The sequence below is a fragment of the Lepidochelys olivacea genome, assembly GCF_965140295.1.
Source record: "Lepidochelys olivacea isolate rLepOli2 genome assembly, chromosome: 8".
Classification (NCBI taxonomy): Eukaryota; Metazoa; Chordata; order Testudines; family Cheloniidae; genus Lepidochelys; species Lepidochelys olivacea.
The window spans coordinates 74608263-74627427 of NC_140418.1; the positions used below are offsets into that span (position 1 = coordinate 74608263).

The window sequence follows — 19165 nt, forward strand, 5'->3', positions numbered from 1 at the left end:
CAGCGTGAGCTAGGTTTAAAATCCCTGTCCTGGGCCACACTGGGCCAGATGTCTGGCGCCATCTGATGAGACACCCCCAATACCCTCTGGCTTGCCACCCCTCCTACTCGGAACGATAGGCCCCACTGCCCCCCAGCCTGGCAACCCTCCACAAGCAGCTGCAGCCTTAGCAGGGAAGTGGAAGCTGAGATTGCCACTTCTTCCTCTTTGCTGCTGGGAAAAAAAATGCAGCAATTTTCAGGGATAGGAGGAGGCTTGGCAGCTGTACACATCCCATGAAATTCAAAACATTTATCCGTGACACTGCTGTTAAATTAAAAAAAAAAAGTGATTTACACAAAGTCTTATCTATAGGTTATCTTTCCTATATAAAAAGAGGTAATGTAAAATTAACAGTCGATCACTCTTCCTCAGCTTCCTATCCTCTCTTGGCTTTGCAATTTTGTGGTGGTTCTCTTTCTATCCTACTCCTTCAGCGGTTCATTCTCCCCTCCACATTCTGTCCTGGTTCCTCTCCTCTTCTCTATTTTTGTAACCTCCATCTGTTCCCCTCTCCTCCAATTACTACCAATACGCAAATGAGCCAAGATTTTCAACGATTAGTGACTTTCGGTACCTAACTTGAGACACATTGAAGGAGCCTAATTTTCAGGAGGTAGATGCTCAACATTTTCTGAAAAGTCATGCCTCTTTAAAGCATCTCAAGTTGCACACCCAAAAATGGAGGCACCCATTATCATCAGTCACTTATGACTATCTTGGCCATGATTACCAATCTTTACCTTTAACCTTGCCCGACTATCCAGTCTCCCCATCTCTAAATACCAGTTATAGATTTTAAGGGCAGAAGGGATGAGTAGATCTGGTCTGACATCCTGTGTATCACAAGTCATAAGATGTCATCCAGTTATTCTTGTACTCAGCCAAATAACTTGTTTTTAGCTAAAGCGTATCTTCCAGAAAGGCATCCAAGAGATGGGGAAATCCATCACTTCTCTTGGCAGTTTGATCAAATAATTAATCACTCACTGGTAATATTTTATGCTTTATTTCTAATTTGAATATGTCTGGCTTTAATTTCCAACGACTGGTTCTTGTTATGCTTTTCACCACAAAATTCAAGGGCCATTTAGTACCTGTCCCCCCTCGCCCCCCAAATGAAGGTACTCCTATACTATAATCAAGTCACCTTACTAACTTCTTTTTGATTAGATAAACATTCACACAACTACTATAACCCTCTCAATCTCAGTCATTCCATAACTGAATGTATCTTTCCTCCTGATCCTGCTTCTCTGGCTCTATTAACAACTCCCTTATATTGGATACTACTACTTTTCACCTACCACACCCACTCTCATTTGCTTCTCCCTCTTGGTCACAAAAATTTGCCCCCTTTTCACAATCCCTAGTGCTAAAATTTTGTTCACCTCTCTTCTTGCCTACTATATCCTTCTTTTAGACACAAATTCTAATATTTCATAATAATATTTCATATTTCTCTGTAACAGAGAAAAACTAAATTGACAAAACAAATTCAAGTTTACCTCTTCAGACTTCTTCTTTAACTGCTTTTCAAATGACTCCTTATTTTCTTCTACTTGACTCAGATACAATCTAAGTTCTTCCTTACAAATGCCTAGCGCTGACTCCAGTTGTCTGACCTAGTTAGGTGCAAGAGACCATTTAAAATAAGCAAATGACTAGTTGTTCAGAATTGATCAAAGTCTAAAATAATTCATTAAAACCGGTTTGTTAATTCAGCCATTTTGAGTGATATAACTACAAAGATGGATATAAAACAAAAACAAAACAAAAAAAACAAATTTCTCTGAAATTTACTAACATTTAAATAATGAAAAATATTCATATAAAACCTTATGAAATGTATGTTTTTGTTTAAATCATGCAAAATCATCAATTATGCAAAGACATTACAATACCTGTCAACAGTTACAGCTTAAAGGACTCTATAGATAGTTAGATATATTCACAATTCTGAGTCAGGTATCCACTTGTGCATCATTTACAGAGAAAGTGATAAAAAGGCTATAAAATGCCAGCTTTATGTATGGGATTACCTTCATAAGGTTGAGAATGATACATTCTGAGTAAATTATGACAAGTCAACATTCAAAAAAGTAGATTAATATCTAAAACCAAAACATTTTATTGTGCTATTACAAAATAGCAGATCCACTTATTTTCTTCATTGAGACTGCAGTTCCTGAGTTTCATCAGGAGGGAAAGGACAAGGTAAACATAAAACAGCATAGCATGACGATGACAACAACAATTTAACAAAATGTATCTTACATTTATACTACTACTAATTTGGACTTCCACCCTGAAATCACAAACTTAGACAGATATACAATTTATATACAACAATAACTAGGGACCTCTCCCCCAACTGAAGCGCAACTATCTCTCGGGTGAAATGCAGCAATTGGAACATTAAACAGCTGTGGGTAGGAAGCGACGATTTCTATATCAAATTGCAACAGACATGGAAAATTTAGATAGGCAGTCTGCAGTTTTCCACACTAGAATTTTACTAGACCATAAGGTTAACACACACATACTATTTTTTCCCCTCCCTTAAAAAAAAAAAATTCAAGTTTTCTCTGATTAGAAGTAGTCAGGGACTTTCATTTTATATTTCACCTGACAAACATCACTGGTAGCAGTACCCTATAACAGATCACTGGTTCAGTACAAACTCAGATGGAAGCAAGCCACCTACTGAATCACCAACACCACTCCTTACAGCTCCTGGATGATATTGGTTGGCTTCTCATCCCAACCAATATTAGGTTATGAATTCAGATGGTATCATAGCACAAGATGGTATTGCTTGGTAAAACTACTGTTGCCAGTACTGCATTGAAGAGGCTTGCCAGACGGACACCAATAGGAGGAGTAGACACGCTAAAGAGGTTGAAGAAGTCAGTTTACTTTTACAGTTACTATTGAGCCTAAAATAAATACTGCATCTTTAGTGAAACCTGGGGGAGGGGAGTGACGGGACACTTATTCATCACTCTTTTGTCTTTACAGACTCCCCAAACTATCTCCAAATGTTGTGATTCCAATTCTGCTCTACTTGTACTACGAGAGCAGCTTAGCAAGGCAAATGATCTTTGTTGGTACATACAGCAGTCACTTAAAGCAGGTTTCACTATAATTTTTCTCTTTTGTTCATTCTTTCTTAAATGAAGGATGAGAGAAGGACTGGAAGGTAATGACACCTTTTGGAATATTTACATGAGCTCTATAAGTAACTTGGAGGTGTCTCATCCAGAGGGAATGGAAAAGAGCTACATAAATATTGCAATTCAAAAAAGAAAAAAGATATTAAATCAAAAAACAACAAAAATCATACTTACTTTGATTGTTTCTTCTGTTAACTGGCTTTGCAACATTTTCAAAGCTTCTTCTTTCTTGATATTTTGCTTTTCCATTTCCTGTTTGCATAGATTTACCAAGAGAGACAAGATGTGAATATAACTGCATATATAAAAGTTATACTACTGGAAACCAGCATACTGGAAAACGGAAAAAAGATTTGGTTAGTGACAAAAATGTTTATCTTTATATTGTATTAGCATGCACTTTACTTCTAAGTGAATTTGGCCCTGATTCTGTCATGTTGTGGTCCCTTTACACTTCTCCAGTGGCAGAAAGGGGGTATAAAGAGTAGGCTGCTCCTGCAGAATATTCTTAGTATAGGTAAGGCCCTACTTGAATTGCAGGATGATTGTCAAAAAAAAAAATTGCAGCCGAGTTGCAGACAAGCCCATTATTATTTATTATTTGCAGTAATAAAGCCCATTATTACTTTTCTGCAATTTTCCAGTTGGCCGAGAGTGGGCACTCCCGCTGTTGGCCACCTAGGTCTGAGAGCAGGGGTCTGGGGCTGACAGCGGCCACCTTGGGCTGACAGCAAGGGCTCCTGCTCTCAGCTCTGGGGTGGCCAGGGCTCCCACTGTCAAAAGTGCAGTGGAAGCCTAATATTGTAGAATCCGCAATATCACAAGGTACATAGGCTCTTAATTATAGGCTAATTCTTCACCTGACACACAGCTGATGTAAGGCTCTATGCTGGCCTCCTTCCCTGTCCCTAGTGGAAGTGGCATATTGAGATGCAACCCAGGATGTTTCTGAGTGCTATTCTATGCTGGAATAACGAGCCATGGAGGGTCATTGAAGTCAGAGCAATTTAGAGGAGCTCTGGGACTGGTCTAGGTTGCAGCAGGTACAGAGGCCAGAATTAGGGAGCAGGCAAAGATGGCTTCAAATTAAAACAAAAAATCACCTTTGTCTAACCCCACCTTTCCTGTACCCAGCAAAATTAAAAGAGTAAGATAGAACCTGGCCCTTCATCTCTAAAAATTAGTCAATCAACATTTAGTTTGCTTTTAGAGAGAATTAATACTCAATATTACCTCTTTGCTTTCTATCAGCAGCCGATCCAATGATTCAAGGTGACGCTGTTTACATACAATATCTTCTTGTAAAACAAACATGGTCTTCTCTAGCTCATTAATTTGCTGGTGTTTCATGGCCAGCTTAGTCTGAAGCTATACACAAAAAAACCCCCATTATTTATTGTTTTCATGTAGTTTCTTATACAAGCCTCTTGAGATTTAAAAACATCTGCACCTATGGGTCCATTTACCACCAAAATGCAGTCTCCCCTAGAGTGAACACAAAAATGATCATACGGATGCCATCAGAAACAGTGTACAACCTAGGAACAGGTATAAAAATTACATTACTGATTAAAGCAACAGGAGAACATAGGCAGAATATAGTTACTTTGCATGCTGAAATTGGTCAGGTCAACAAGACATACAACTCTACTTTTGCAAAATATGACATGAAATCTTCCATGACTGCAAGCAGTAAGGGTTTCAGTTTCAAAAAATGTCATCTGAAAGTTATTAAATGTTTCTAAAAAAACTGGAGGACCGTTATCAAAGATCACCCTGACCCCCAGGACCCATGATGGGGAGAGTCTCAGTGGAAAAGAAAATACTGCCTGGGGCTCTATTATTTTTGCCAGGGATTCTCCTCATGGCTAGAGGAGAGATGCTCAAGTCAGTCTCCACCTTCTCCCCACCTTAAGGACCCTGGAGAGAGGTCTTCCTGGGGTCCAGGGAAATGGGGTGATGGTGTTATAAAGGTGTCTTACTTTCACTTCTATATGGCAAAGAAGAGAGTCACAAGTCTCCGGTGGACAGTCTTTATAATGCTGAATGCTAAAGAGAGGAGATACCATGAACTTTTTAACCCCAGAATTACTGAGGAATGAAGATATGGAAATTAAATTTACATAGAAAACATTAGAGATATATAAGACACACACATTAGTGCACAATCTTACTATTTCAATCTGTTTCTCCATCTCTTTGTGCTGTTCAAGATGAATTAACTTTGCTTTTTCAAAGGCTATAGTTACTTGCTCATGTTCTTCATTGATATTTGTTTCCAAGTTGCGAATCTGGCCATTCTTTTCCTGGAAATATTTTTTAAAATCCTTAATAGGAATATATAGATCTTTTGATATCAGGTAACGAGTTTTTTGTGTAAGCAGTAAGGAAATTTGAAAGCCTCAGACTCATAAGAACAACAGATAAAACTGAAAATTAATATTAATGTTTTATATTTATACAGCATCTTTCACCCTATAAAATCTCAAAGCAGTGTACAAAAGTATAGTGTATACATGAAGCACCACTGAAATGCATCCATCTCAGACATGGAGGGCAGCTGCCAGATGGACAGCTGGCACAGATGACGGCACACAGTAGTGAGTGAAGGAAAATGTTGGCCAAGGACACCAAGGCAAACCCCTACTCTTACAGGAAATATCATGAGGCCATGAAAGGAAAATAAAGTAATTTTACTGCAGGGAATATTAAATATGAAGGAAGTTAAGAGAGCAATCTTAAGAGAGAGTATAAAAACTAAAATATTTTAATACTTTGTACTGTAATTCCTTTTCAATTTAACAATGCAGGAAAGATTTGGATTTTGAATCATTAAATATTTCTAACTGACAAATATTTTCCTATACTGCAAAAAACTGTAGAAAGAAAGACAATTAAAAAACTGCTTCTTGGATTTAAAAAAAACATATGAGTAAAATCCTGGCCCTACTGAAGTAATTGGCAAAACCATCATGGACTTCAATGGGTTCAGGATTTCATTCCACATGTAATATAAAGAAAACTATTTATATCCATTTAAGAATTTTCATGGGTGTTTAAGGGTAAAAAATGCCAGGATAGTCTATTTAAAGCAAGATTATTTGCGTTATTAAAATTGTGTGATATGTACTAAGAGATCTTGCACTCTATCTGGTTTGTACATGTATAATGCCAGCACAATAACTAAAAATATATAGTAACACACCAAATGTGTGTGATTTTACACAATTATGACTTCTCAATGAAAATTTCTTACTATGAGCTCCTGATCCAGCTCAGTACATCTTGCAGCAGCAGCAGAATAAGCAACTGTCTTTTCTTCCAACTGTTTTTCAAGTACTGAAAGCTGAGAGGACTTCTTTGTTATCTGAAAATAAACAGAATATAAACCATTAAAAGAGATCTATTTTTCTTTCCTAAATGTAAGATTATAAAGACTTATACATGTATATATTTTTCTAACTGTGATGTTGATATAATGGTGCCTATGTACTGTAAGTACAGCCTGCTAAGAGCAGTATGGTAGGTAAAGATTATGTAGGACAACTGATTTAAGGTTTGTTCAGTTATATGTGAATGCTTTCTTGAAAACTGACTTGTTATTAACTATTACTTTTTATTAGTTACAAAGAAAAGAAATTGTAAGGCAATTTATCTTCAATGTGTGCAATTTACCATAAATTACAATGACACAACAGTGAGTCAAATGTTCGAAAGCTATAATATTTGGGGTCTGTCATAAATATGAAGGGAAGGGTAAACACCTTTAAAAATCCATTCTGGCCAGAGAAAAAACCCTTTCACCTGTAAAGGCTTAAGAAGCTAGGATAACCTTGCTGGCACCTGACCAAAATGACCAATGAGGAGACAAGATACTTTCAAAGCTGGAGGGAGGGAGAAACAAAGGCTCTCTGTCTGTGTGTTTTGCCAGGAACAGAAAAGGAATGGAGTCTTAGAATTTAGTAAAAGTAATCTAGCTAGATATGCATTAGATTCTGTTTTGTATAAATGGCTGATAAAATAAGCTGTGCTGAATGGAATGTATATTCCTGTTTTTGTGTCTTTTTGTAACTTAAGATTTTGAATCTGATTACCCTGTAAGGTATTTACCATCCTGATTTTACAGAGGTGATTCTTTTACTTTTTCTTCAGTTAAAATTCTTCTTTTAAGAACCTGACTGTTTTTTCATTGTTCTTAAGATCCAAGGTTTGTGTTCTTGGTGAGGATTTTTATCAAGCCTTACTCAGGAAAGGGGGTGTAGGGTTTGGGAGGATTTTGGGGGGGAAAGACATTTCCAAGCGGGCTCTTCCCCTATTATATATTTGTTAGACGCTCGGTGGTGGCAGCAATAAAGTCCAAGGGCAACAGGTGAAATAGTTTGTACCTTGGGGAAGTTTTATCCTAAGCTAGTAAAAATAAGCTTAGGGGGTTTTTCATGCAGGTCCCCACATCTGTACCCTAGAGTTCAGAGTGGGGAAGGAACCTTGACAGGGTCAGTAAAACAGCCATTATAAAACAAATTATGCTGAAACTGTATATACATGTTAAGAATCTGAATGCTAATGCAGTTTAATGCCATTGGTGAGTAACAGCTTTCATTGCCTTAATTTCTCTTGTGATTATCCAGTAATAGTTCTGGTCTCTGGCAAATATATGACATATTTCTCATTAAATACATACTCAGCATTTGGGTATCCACTAGTAGGTTTCTCTCTCTCTCTCACATGTGTCTACCACAAGAGGGCACACACTGACAATCTAAATAGCAACAATTTAAACTGCAGCTTTATAACCTGGGATTTCTGATGTTATTAACATACAAAGATCTGAGTTTTATCTTCAGATTTTCCTGCACCCCCAATAAATTTACTAATTCATATTCTCTCTAAATAGTCTTGCATCAGAAAACAAACATGGCAATGAAAATTTTCAAAAAAGGGGAAAATCTATGTCAACTATTACATTTAATTCAGTGATCAAAGGTTATACACTTTTCAGCCCTCCTAACAACTTACTTCTCGCTGCAAGTTAGTAGTTTTTGCAGCCTTCTCCAGTAGTTCTTCCTGTATAATTTGAAACTGACCGGCTCTTTGGGCCATGCTGGTCTTTAAAGAAGAATTCTCCTCTTCTGCTTTTGACAGCTTAGCACGTAATTCTTCTATCTCTCTTGTGAATCTTCGACGCTCTTTTTCAAACTGTTTACTGATGAGTTCCAATTGTTGACATTTTCTCTCTTCTTTTTTTAAAAAAGTTTTATTTATAGATGACAATTAAAATTAGAGATAATCAAGTTATAAAAAAAAAAGACATGCCTGATGAAGACAAGGACTAGTTTGACAGTACCATGTTAAACTACCACATGATCTCCAGGGCTCAAGAGTAACCTCAGAAAATTTTGCCCTCAGAAGTCAGTGCTTGTTGTGGAGGTTACATTTAGGCTTTGGGAGCAAAATGCACTGCTCTGAATGTACACCTGAAGTCATTTTATAGCACAGCACTGAGGGCAATCAGAACCCTACTTTTCTAGAGCTGAAGAGCCCTAATGATGGTAGAAAAAGAACAAAAGAAAAAATGAATAACTGGAGACCCCATCGTAACAGAAAAAAGGGAGAAACCTACGTTTTCCATTTGTAATATATTTTGAGTCTGGGGCCAGGGCAAGCAAGGGAGAGCCCATTAGCCAAAATAAATAAATAAAGAAAGTTAAAATGCACATTGAGCCTCAAGACTATAACAAACACCAAGGTAGCTAAACCTTGCTCTCCATAAGGGCATCTGTTATCTTGTTACAGAAAATATTAAAATAGCAAAATTAAAACCCACAAAAAATGTTAACTTGCATTCTGCAGTCATTTTTAACTAACTAACTATGTCAGAAGGTATTTTATAGCTTTTAAGTGCACTATTTTTCACCATGCTCACCTGTTTGATTTCCAATCAATTTTACAGGTTCTGTTTCTAGGCCATGTAATCTGCCACTTTCTTGTCCCTCATAATCATTAGAAAGATGTTGAGTTACTTTACTGACAGTTAGGTTTGCCTGAAGCTTCTGAATTTCTGCTTCTTTCATTGCCAGTTTGATTCTAGCACAAAGAAAAAGATATAAAATGTTATGAGAAAGTATTCTTTGAAAGTATTTTTCTCCCTTTAGAATAGTATTCAGGAGGTATTGCTACTAGCAAAGTCTTGTTATGGTTCAGGACCCTTAAAACGTACCTTAGGTCTGCAATCAGGGATTTGTCTGATTCACAACAAGAGGCATACATAGCTTCCTTTGCGGAGGAACTGGCCATTTGACGTTTAGAGTGATGCAATGTAAACTGCAAGTTAAGAAAAAAGAACTAATGAAAATATAAACTTTTTCTATGTTAAATTCACATACTGTACAAGCAGAATGTTTTGCAAGGCACAAAGATTTGAACATCCTGGCCTGAGTGGGTACATAGATACCAAAAAAAAAAAAAAAAAAAAAAAAAAAAGACATTTGGAGGGGGTAAGCATCAGAAGTCCCATCAAATCGAGCTGTGAGCAACAGGCACCTTGAAACTCAGGTCATATACTTAGATGCCTAAATTTAAATTTAGGCACTCAAATTTGAAAATTTTAGCCATTAAATATCACACTTACAGAGTATCAGTAATGGACTCCAAAGTTGAGCTTGTTTTGAACTTTTCACTTAAAGGAACGTTAATTCTGCTTTATTTCAATGAGCGAATGTAATCTCCCAATTTTTCACAATTACAGTTGAGAGTACATCTGAATTTGCTATTAAAATTATTCGGATAAAATAATTACTAACTCTCCCCCCCCCCCAATCCATTCAGTTTGAAATTGGCATTATTACAACATCTCTGAAACAGCCCACTTTGGAGATTCAAAAATTACAAAGAAACAGTGTTATTCAACTTTCTTCATAACTCTGTAAATTTATGGAATGAAAAGCAGATGGAGAGATCAGCATCCACCACGTACTCCTGCTCTCCAGTGCTGCCTCTCTGGCTCTGCTACCCAGTCCACCTCCCTCTCTGCTCATCAAATTACCCTCCAGACAGCATCTAATCTTAGGTTTCTTTGTGACTCCTTCCCATCTATGCTCTACCCACCAAATTTCTTGCAGACCTGATAAAGTTCACAAGTGCAAGTCCCAGTTTGATAGGCCAGAGATTCATGAAGTTTCTTCTTCTTCATCATCATGTTCCCATTACACCTCTGGCATCTAGGGAAGCGACAAAGCTCCTCCACTCCTGTCTGTTTCTGTCAAGTCTTTCAATGGTTCCCCAGCTGTGCCCCAGGTTTTTCGGTGCAGCTTCCACAGTTCTTCACCATGTTGTTTTCAGGAAGCCTAGTTTTCACTTGCCTTCAGGTGTCCATATTATTGCTACTCTGGTGATGAAATCAGTTTCCATCCGAAGCCATGGTCAATCCATTTCCAGTGCCTCCTAGCAATGATAGTCCTCCTAGCCTCTTGGCTGCACTGTGCCAACAGATCTTGGTTTGAGATTGTTCTGGGCCAAAAGATACGGAGGACTTTTCTGAGGCAGGTTGTATGGAATGAAGACAGTTTGGACATGTCATACAGTCTCATTCCTCAGCATTCTGCACTATAAAGTAATATTGAAAATACACAGCTCTGATAAATCCTGGGAGTTTGATTTTGGTGTTGTATTTTGATGTTCTCCAGACTTTATTTAAGCTCCTGAAGGTGTTCCTGGCTTTATTGATTTTGTTCTGGACATCCTGGTTTGTTCCACCGTCCTGGCTGATGGTACTGCCCAAGCATGTGAATGTTTCTAATTGGTGAGAACATTATCCTCGATCCATACTGGTGATGGTGAGGCAATATTAAAAGGTCATATCTGTCTTATTGCAGTTGATTTTCAGTTCATTTTGCTGGCTGAATGCATTAAGTCGAGTTGTTTTTTCTTGTATATAGAGTTGGGTATGTGATCAGAGATCAAGATCATATGTGAAGTCCAGGTCTTCAAGGGATGAGAAGGATATCCATTTAATGCCGCTTGGCGCGTCTTCTGTTTGTACACTGCATTACCCAGTCAATGGCAATGTTGAAGAGGATTGCAGATATGACACATCCCTGACATACTCCTATTTTGACTTCAAAACTGAGCTCACTGTGATCAACACTGCATGTAAAGCTGAAATAAAAGCTTTTGATTATGTTGATTATACGGACAGGGATTCCATATGCCTGCAGAATGTGCCATAGGCTGGTCCCGTGAATGCTATCAAAAGCCTTCTCAAAGTCTATGAAATGTATGTAGAGTTGCCATTCTAAGCACTGTTCTATCATGTTTCATAGAATCAAGATCTGGTCTGTGCATCCATGCCCTTTCTGAAACTAGCTTGCTCTTTTCTGAGAACGCTATCAACTGCCTCTGATATATGCTGGACAATGATCTTACACAATCCTTTACTTGGCACAGATAAAAATGTAATACCACGCCAGTTATTACAATCACTGATAGTTCTTTTCTTTGGTTCACTCATCTGGCACTTTTTCCCTTTTCCAGACTGATGTAAATAGAGGGGCCAGGATAGATGCTGCTAACTCAGGATTTACCTTGAACAATTCTGCATTCAAGTTACCCTTGCCAGGAGCACCCTCATTTTTTAAGGATTTGATGACTTGAATGATCTCTTCCTTAGTTGGGGTGTCTGTGCTGATATCAAGATCTTCTTCTGCCTCTTGGATGTTTGCTTCCTCTTTAGGTGACTCCCTGTTCAGCAATTCTTTGAAATGCTCTGTCCAGCGCATTTCTAGTTCTTTTTCTGGTAGTAGGTGGCCTTATTTGTCCCTGATGACAGTGTTTGTTGGGGTCTGCCGTTTACCACTAATAAGCCGCATCATTTTATAGATGAAAAAAACAAACAATGAGGAGTTCAGTGGCACCCTAAAAACTAACGGATTTATTTGGGCATAAGCTTTCATGGGTAAAAAACCCACTTCTTCAGATGCATGAAGTGAAAATTACAGATGCAGGCATAAATATACTGACACATGAAGAGAAGGGAGTTACCTTATGTGACAAAGTTCCTCCTCTGCCTTGGTGGGTCCTACGCTTATTGGCAGATTTTCTCGCTTCAGAGGTTCATGGCAGCCCTCAGTTTGGCCATTTCGTGGCTCAAATCTGCCGTTCACTCAGTTAACCTCATCACTGGCCAGCATGGGGAAAGGAAGAAGAACAATCTCCGCAGTCTCTGCTGATCCACCTAGCGGATCGGGGAACAGGCCAGAGACCTTCTCCCCTGGTAGAACCCACAGTCCAGTTCAACTCCTCCGTTATCAAATAGGGAATTGGGGGGGGGGATGGAGGGAACCTGGGCCCGCCCTCTACTCTGGGTTCCAGCCCAGGGCCTTGTGGATTGCAGCTGTCTACAGTGGCTCCTGTAACAGCTGCGTGACAGCTACAAATCCCTGGGCTACTTCCCCAGGGCCTCCTCCTAACACCTTCTTTATTCTCACTACAGGACCTCCCTCCTGATGTCTGATAATGCTTGTACTTCTCAGTCTTCCAGTAATACGCCTTCTCACTCTCAGCTTCTTGCACCTCTTGCTCCCAGCTCCTCGCACGCATACCACAAACTGAAGTGAGCTCCTTTTTAAACCCAGGTGCCCTGATTAGCCTGCCTGTCTTAATTGATTCTAGCAGCTTCTTGATTAGCTGCAGGTGTTCTAGTCAGCCTGTCTGCCTTAATTGTTTCCAGAAAGTTCCTGATTGTTCTGGAAGCTTCCTTGTTACCTTACCCAGGGAAAAGGGACTTATTTAACCTGGGGCTAATATATCTGCCTTCTACCACTCTCCTGTAGCCATCTGGCCTGACCCTGTCACCACTTACAAGTAGAGAACCAGTACTGACAGGGCCTATGCTTATGGGCTTATGCCCAAATAAATCTGTTAGTCTTTAAGGTGCCACGTGACTCCTTGTTGTTTTTGTGGATACAGACTAACACTGCTATCCCTCTGATACATTTTATAGACCATTCCTTGTTCACCACAAGCAGCTACATCCTCTGCTTGTGTTGCCAGATCATCAATATAATGTCGTTTGTCCGCTCTCACAAGGCATTTGACCTCCCGGCGTGCCTTGCTATACTGCTCACAGTATCTGTCCTTTACCTTCTGGGATTTTGTGTCTAAACCTTTTTTCTTCAGAGCTCATTTGGTTTCTACAGTGTTCTATGTGCTGGGTATAATCCACACCTTCCTTCTGCCTGTAGCCTAGACAGGCTTCACTGCTCTGTTTATGAATTGCTGTTACTTTGTCCCACTTCTTGTTGATCTCCTCATCTGCATTCCCCTCCTTTTCATCAAAGTCTGCAAGTGCCTGAAACCTGTTCTTTAACTACAGAATGACAAGCTAAAGTCCCCTGAAACACAGAAAGCCTTCAATGTCATAAAGCCTATGTCCCTTGTTTGGTGGACCCACACTTCTCAGTTTTAGCTTCATGGAGGCTGTCACAAGGTGGTGGTTGCTGCCAACATCTGCACCCCTTCTCACTTCCACATCCGTCAGTGAGCGTCGCCATTTGCCATTTATCATATGGTCAATCTGGTTCTTATCTCTGCCATTTAAAGAACACCATGTCAGCTTGTGAATTTCACAATGTTGAAATGAGTTCCACCAATGACTAGGTCATTCATATTACAGAAAACAACAAGCCTCTCTCCGTTTTCATTCATGGTGCCACACCCATGTCTTCCCATTGCTCTGTCCTTGTTTGTGTTGTCCTTACCTACCTCGGCATTCAGGTCTCCCACGATGATAGTTAGATCATGGCATGGTACCCTCCCCAACTCCGTCTGTAATGTAAGGTAGAATTTGTCCTTTACGTCTTCATCACTGTCATTTGTCAGAACATAGCAGTGAATCAGGGTGACATTATTGTGTTTCCCTTTCAGTCTGGCTCTCATAAGTCTGCTGCTGATGGACTTCACTCCTTTCTCGAATGCTCCACTCCCTTCTTCAAAAGTATGGCAACACTCCCATGGTGTTGTCCATCATCCCATCCAGAATACAGCAAAGTTTCTCCTGAGGCTGTTGATAATCTTCCTGATCCCATCCATCTGCTCTTGCTGACACCCAAAATGTGTAAGCTGTAGCGTCTCATCTCTGCTGTGACCTGAGCTAGCTTTCCTATTCCATACATTGTCTGTACATTCCAAAAAACAAGTTTGGTTTTTGTCTTGGTGTTGAGCACTTCAGTCTTCATGCCAGTGGCTTCATTTTGGCTTTCATCACTGGCAGTCATACGGGTCATTGACTCCTGAAGGCCATCACACACAGTAATGGTCGAATTCTTCATCACTGTTTCCCAACATATTGTGTTTTTTATGGGAAAGGGTTGTTAGCCCAGACCAATCCAGCATGGTTGAACCTATTAGGAGCAAAAAGCGCCCCCCCACACACACACTCACACAGAGTCTGGGGATCATTAGAGCACACAAGCTGTCCCGCCATGACAAGGCACAGACACCAGAAGTTTGCCATTCAGAAAATGTATCTACAAGCTCCGTTTGTCAGCAAGTCTCTCCCTTGCTCTCACTGCTCCACGCCCCCTGTTGAGGCTGTTACAGAGGATACACCTTCACCATCTGGTAAACCTCATGCTGTTCAACAGACAGTAGCCCCAGTATCACACTTATAGATTCATAGATATTTAGGTCAGAAGGGACCATTATGATCATCTAGTCTGACCTCCTGCACAATGCAGGCCACAGAATTTCACCCACCACTCCTAAAAAAGACCTCACACCTATATCTGTGCTATTGAAGTCCTCAAATTGTAGTTTGAAGACCTCAAGGAGCAGAGAATCCTCCAGCAAGTGACCCGTGCCCCATGCTACAGAGGAAGGCGAAAAACCTCCAGGGCCTTCCAATCTGCCCTGGAGGAAAATTCCTTCCCGACCCCAAATATGGCGATCAGCTAAACCCTGAGCATATGGGCAAGATTCATCAGCCAGATACTACAGAAAATTCTTTCCCGGGTAACTTGGATCTTACCCCATCTAAAAACCCATCACAGGCCATTGGGCCTATTTACCATGAATATTTAATTACCAAAACCATGTTATCCCATCATACCATCTCCTCCATAAACTTATCGAGTTTAATCTTAAAGCAAGATAGATCTTTTGCCCCCACTACTTCCCTCGGAAGGCTATTCCAAAACTTCACTCCTCTGATGGTTAGAAACCTTCGTCTAATTTCTAATCTAAATTTCCTAGTGGCCAGTTTATATCCATTTGTTCTTGTGTCCACATTGGTATTGAGTTTAAATAATTCCTCTCCCTCTCTGGTATTTATCCCTCTGATATATTTATAGAGAGCAATCATATCTCCCCTCAACCTTCTTTTAGTTAGGCTAAACAAGCCAAGCTCCCTGAGTCTCCTTTCATAAGACAAGTTTTCCATTCCTCGGATCATCCTAGTAGCCCTTCTCTGTACCTGTTCCAGTTTGAATTCATCCTTCTTAAACATGGGAGACCAGAACTGCACACAGTATTCCAGGTGAGGTCTCACCAGTGCCTTATATAACGGTACTAAAACCTCCTTATCCCTACTGGAAATACCTCTCCTGATGCATCCCAAGACGACATTAGCTTTTTTCACAGCCATATCACATTGGCAGCTCATAGTCAACCTATGATCAACCAATACTCCAAGGTCCTTTTCCTCCTCCGTTACTTCTAGTTGATGCGTCCCTAGCTTATAACTAAAATTCTTGTTATTAATCCCTAAATGCATGACCTTACACTTCTCACTATTAAATTTCATCCTATTCCTATTACTCCAGTTTACAAGGTCATCCAGATCCTCCTGTAGGGTATCCCTGTCCTTCTCTAAATTAGCAATACCTCCCAGCTTTGTATCATCTGCAAACTTTATTAGCACACTCCCACTTTTTGTGCCCAGGTCAGTAATAAAAAGATTAAATAAGATTGGTCCCAAAACTGATCCTTGAGGAACTCCACTGGTAACCTCCCTCCAACTTGACAGTTCACCTTTCAGTAGGACCCGTTGTAGTCTCCCCTTTAACCAATTCCCTATCCACCTTTCAATTTTCCTATTGATGCCCATCTTATCCAATTTAACTAATAATTCCCCATGTGGCACAGTATCAAACGCCTTACTAAAATCTAAATAAATTAGATCCACTGCGTTTCCTTTATCTAAAAAATCTGTTACTCTCTCAAAGAAGGAAATCAGGTTGGTTTGGCACGATCTACCTTTTGTAAAACCATGTTGTATTTTGTCCCATTTACCATTGACTTCAATGTCCTTAACTACCTTCTCCTTCAAAATTTTTTCCAAGACCTTGCATACTACAGATGTCAAACTAACAGGCCTATAATTACTTGGATCACTTTTTTTCCCTTTCTTAAAAATAGGAACTATGTTAGCAATTCTCCAATCATATGGTACAACCCCTGAATTTACAGATTCATTAAAAATTCTTGCTAATGGGCTTGCAATTTCTTGTGCCAATTCTTTTAATATTCTTGGATGAAGATTATCTGGGCCCCCCGATTTAGCCCCATTAAGCTGTTTGAGTTTCGCTTCTACCTCAGATATGGTGATGTCTACCTCCATATCCTCATTCCCATTTATCATGCTACCATTATCCCTAAGATCCTCTTTAGTCTTATTAAAGACTGAGGCAAAGTATTTGTTTAGATATTGGGCCATGCCTAGATTATCCTTGACCTCCACTCCATCCTCAGTTTTTAGCGGTCCCACTTCTTCTTTCTTTGTTTTTTTCCTATTTATATGACTATAGAACCTTTTACTATTGGTTTTAATTCCCTTTGCAAGGTCCAACTCTACTTGACTTTTAGCCTGTCTCACTTTATCCCTACATATTCTGACCTCAATAAGGTAGCTTTCCTTACTGATCCCTCCCTTCTTCCACTCCCTATATGCTTTCTGCTTTTTCTTAATTACCTCTCTAAGATGCTTGCTCATCCAGCTTGGTCTACAACTCCTGCCTATGAATTTTTTCCCCTTTCTTGGGATGCAGGCTTCCGATAGCTTCTGCAGCTTTAATTTAAAATAATCCCAGGCCTCCTCTACCTTTAAACCCATAAATTCTTCAGTCCAATCCACTTCCCTAACTAATTTCCTTAATTTTTGAAAGTCAGCCCTTTTGAAATCAAAAACCCTAGTTGCAGATTTATTTTTGTTAATCCTTCCATTCAGTTTGAACTGAATTAGCTCATGATCACTTGAGCCAAGATTATCCCCTACAACCATTTCCTCTATGAGATCCTCATTACTCGCCAAGACCAGATCTAAAATGGCATCCCCTCTAGTCGGTTCAGCAACTACTTGTTGAAGGAATCCATCAGCTATCGCATCTAGGAAAATCTGAGCCCTATTATTATTACTAGCACTCATCCTCCAGTCTATATCTGGGAAGTTAAAGTCTCCCATGATCACACAGTTTCCATTAGTATTTACTTTATTAAAAACATTAAAAAGGGCTCTATCCATATCCAAATTAGATCCCGGCGGTCTATAGCACACCCCAAGCACTATCCCAGGGGAGGCTCTAATAGTTTTCTTCCCCAATTTAATTATTGCCCAGACAGACTCAGTCATATCCATTTCATCGCTTCTTATTTCTTTACATTCTCTCTCATCATTGATATACAGTGCTACTCCACCACCTTTACCTTTATTTCGGTCTTTCCTAAACAGCACATACCCTTCAATACCTGTAGCCCAGTCATGACTACTATTCCACCAGGTCTCTGTTATACCTATAATATCTGGTTTCACTTCCTGCACCAGTAACTCTAGTTCCTCCATTTTGTTACCTAGGCTCCTTGCATTAGTGTACAAACATCTTAATTTTTGCTGTTTGGCCTCACTCACATTCTGTACCCTATTAGGCACGGTTATTTTACTACCAGTATAACCTATTAGACTTGTATCTACACTGCCCTTCCTCCTACCTACAGCTGTATCCACTCTTACTTCATTTTCTTTCCACTCTATGCTAAATTCTGGCGTGGAGATTACCTGGACATCTCCCAACCATCTCCCCCAAATTCCTAGTTTAAAGCTCTCTTAATCAGTTGTGCCAGCCTCCATCCTAGAAGTCTATTTCCTTCCCTACTCAGATGAAGTCCATCCCGAGAGAACTGTCCTCTATCCATGAATGCCTCCCAATGGCCATACATCCCAAAGCCCTCCTTATAGCACCACTGCCTAAGCCATCTATTGATAGTCATAATCTTGTCACACCTTTGTTGCCCTTCTCTAGGAACAGGCAAAATCCCACTAAAGATCACCTGAGCCTCAATTTCCTTAAGCGTCCTCCCCAGCCTAACATAGTGTCCCTTAATACTTTCCAGTGAGAATCTAGCCGTATCATTTGTTCCCACATGAAGGATAATTAGGGGATTCTTTCCCGCTCCCTTTAGAATCCTTTTTAACCTCAGGTCTACATCCCGTATCTTAGCACCTGGAAGACAGCACACCCTCCTATTTTCTGGATCAGCTCTGGTTACAGGCCTATCTATTCTTCTCAATAAAGAGTCCCCAATCACATAGACCTGCCTTTTCCTAGTGACGGTGCTATTCTCCAGTCTATCCCCTGTTCCCTCTGGCTGCAAGTTTTTTCCATTCCCATTCTCCCTTGTAATCCTTTTTAACCCATCCTGTATCCTCCTGGGGCTCATATTTGGTGTAATCTCAATTAACTCTTCCCCTTTTCCTATAGGACTAACCGCTCTTCTCTTCTTCCTTGCCCTGTCACCTTCAGTGACTACCTGCTGAGCCCCTTCTTCATTTTCCAACTCTGCAAACCTATTCTGAAGCTCTATTTCTCCTTCACTAGCCCGTCTTTTCCTCTGCCTAGTTCTTTTAGTCACATGCTTCCACTGACCACTTTCCTCACCCAGTCTCCCCTCAAAATTCCCTAGTC

General features: G+C 39.9%; 1 protein-coding gene across 6 annotated transcripts in view; it reads right to left on the reverse strand.

Moving 5' to 3' along the window:
• Window positions 1-19165, reverse strand: part of CCDC18 (coiled-coil domain containing 18) — a 71363-nt gene that overhangs the window by 32575 nt on the left and 19623 nt on the right. For all 6 annotated transcript variants that reach the window (XM_084637162.1, XM_084637160.1, XM_084637161.1 and 3 more), the window contains 8 exons: window positions 9433-9536; window positions 9139-9299; window positions 8232-8452; window positions 6472-6582; window positions 5390-5521; window positions 4449-4583; window positions 3390-3467; window positions 1548-1664 (listed from right to left, as the gene is read on the reverse strand). In XM_084637162.1, the coding sequence (XP_084493288.1) occupies window positions 1548-1664; window positions 3390-3467; window positions 4449-4583; window positions 5390-5521; window positions 6472-6582; window positions 8232-8452; window positions 9139-9299; window positions 9433-9536 (1059 nt within the window). The remainder of the gene's footprint in view (window positions 1-1547; window positions 1665-3389; window positions 3468-4448; window positions 4584-5389; window positions 5522-6471; window positions 6583-8231; window positions 8453-9138; window positions 9300-9432; window positions 9537-19165) is intronic.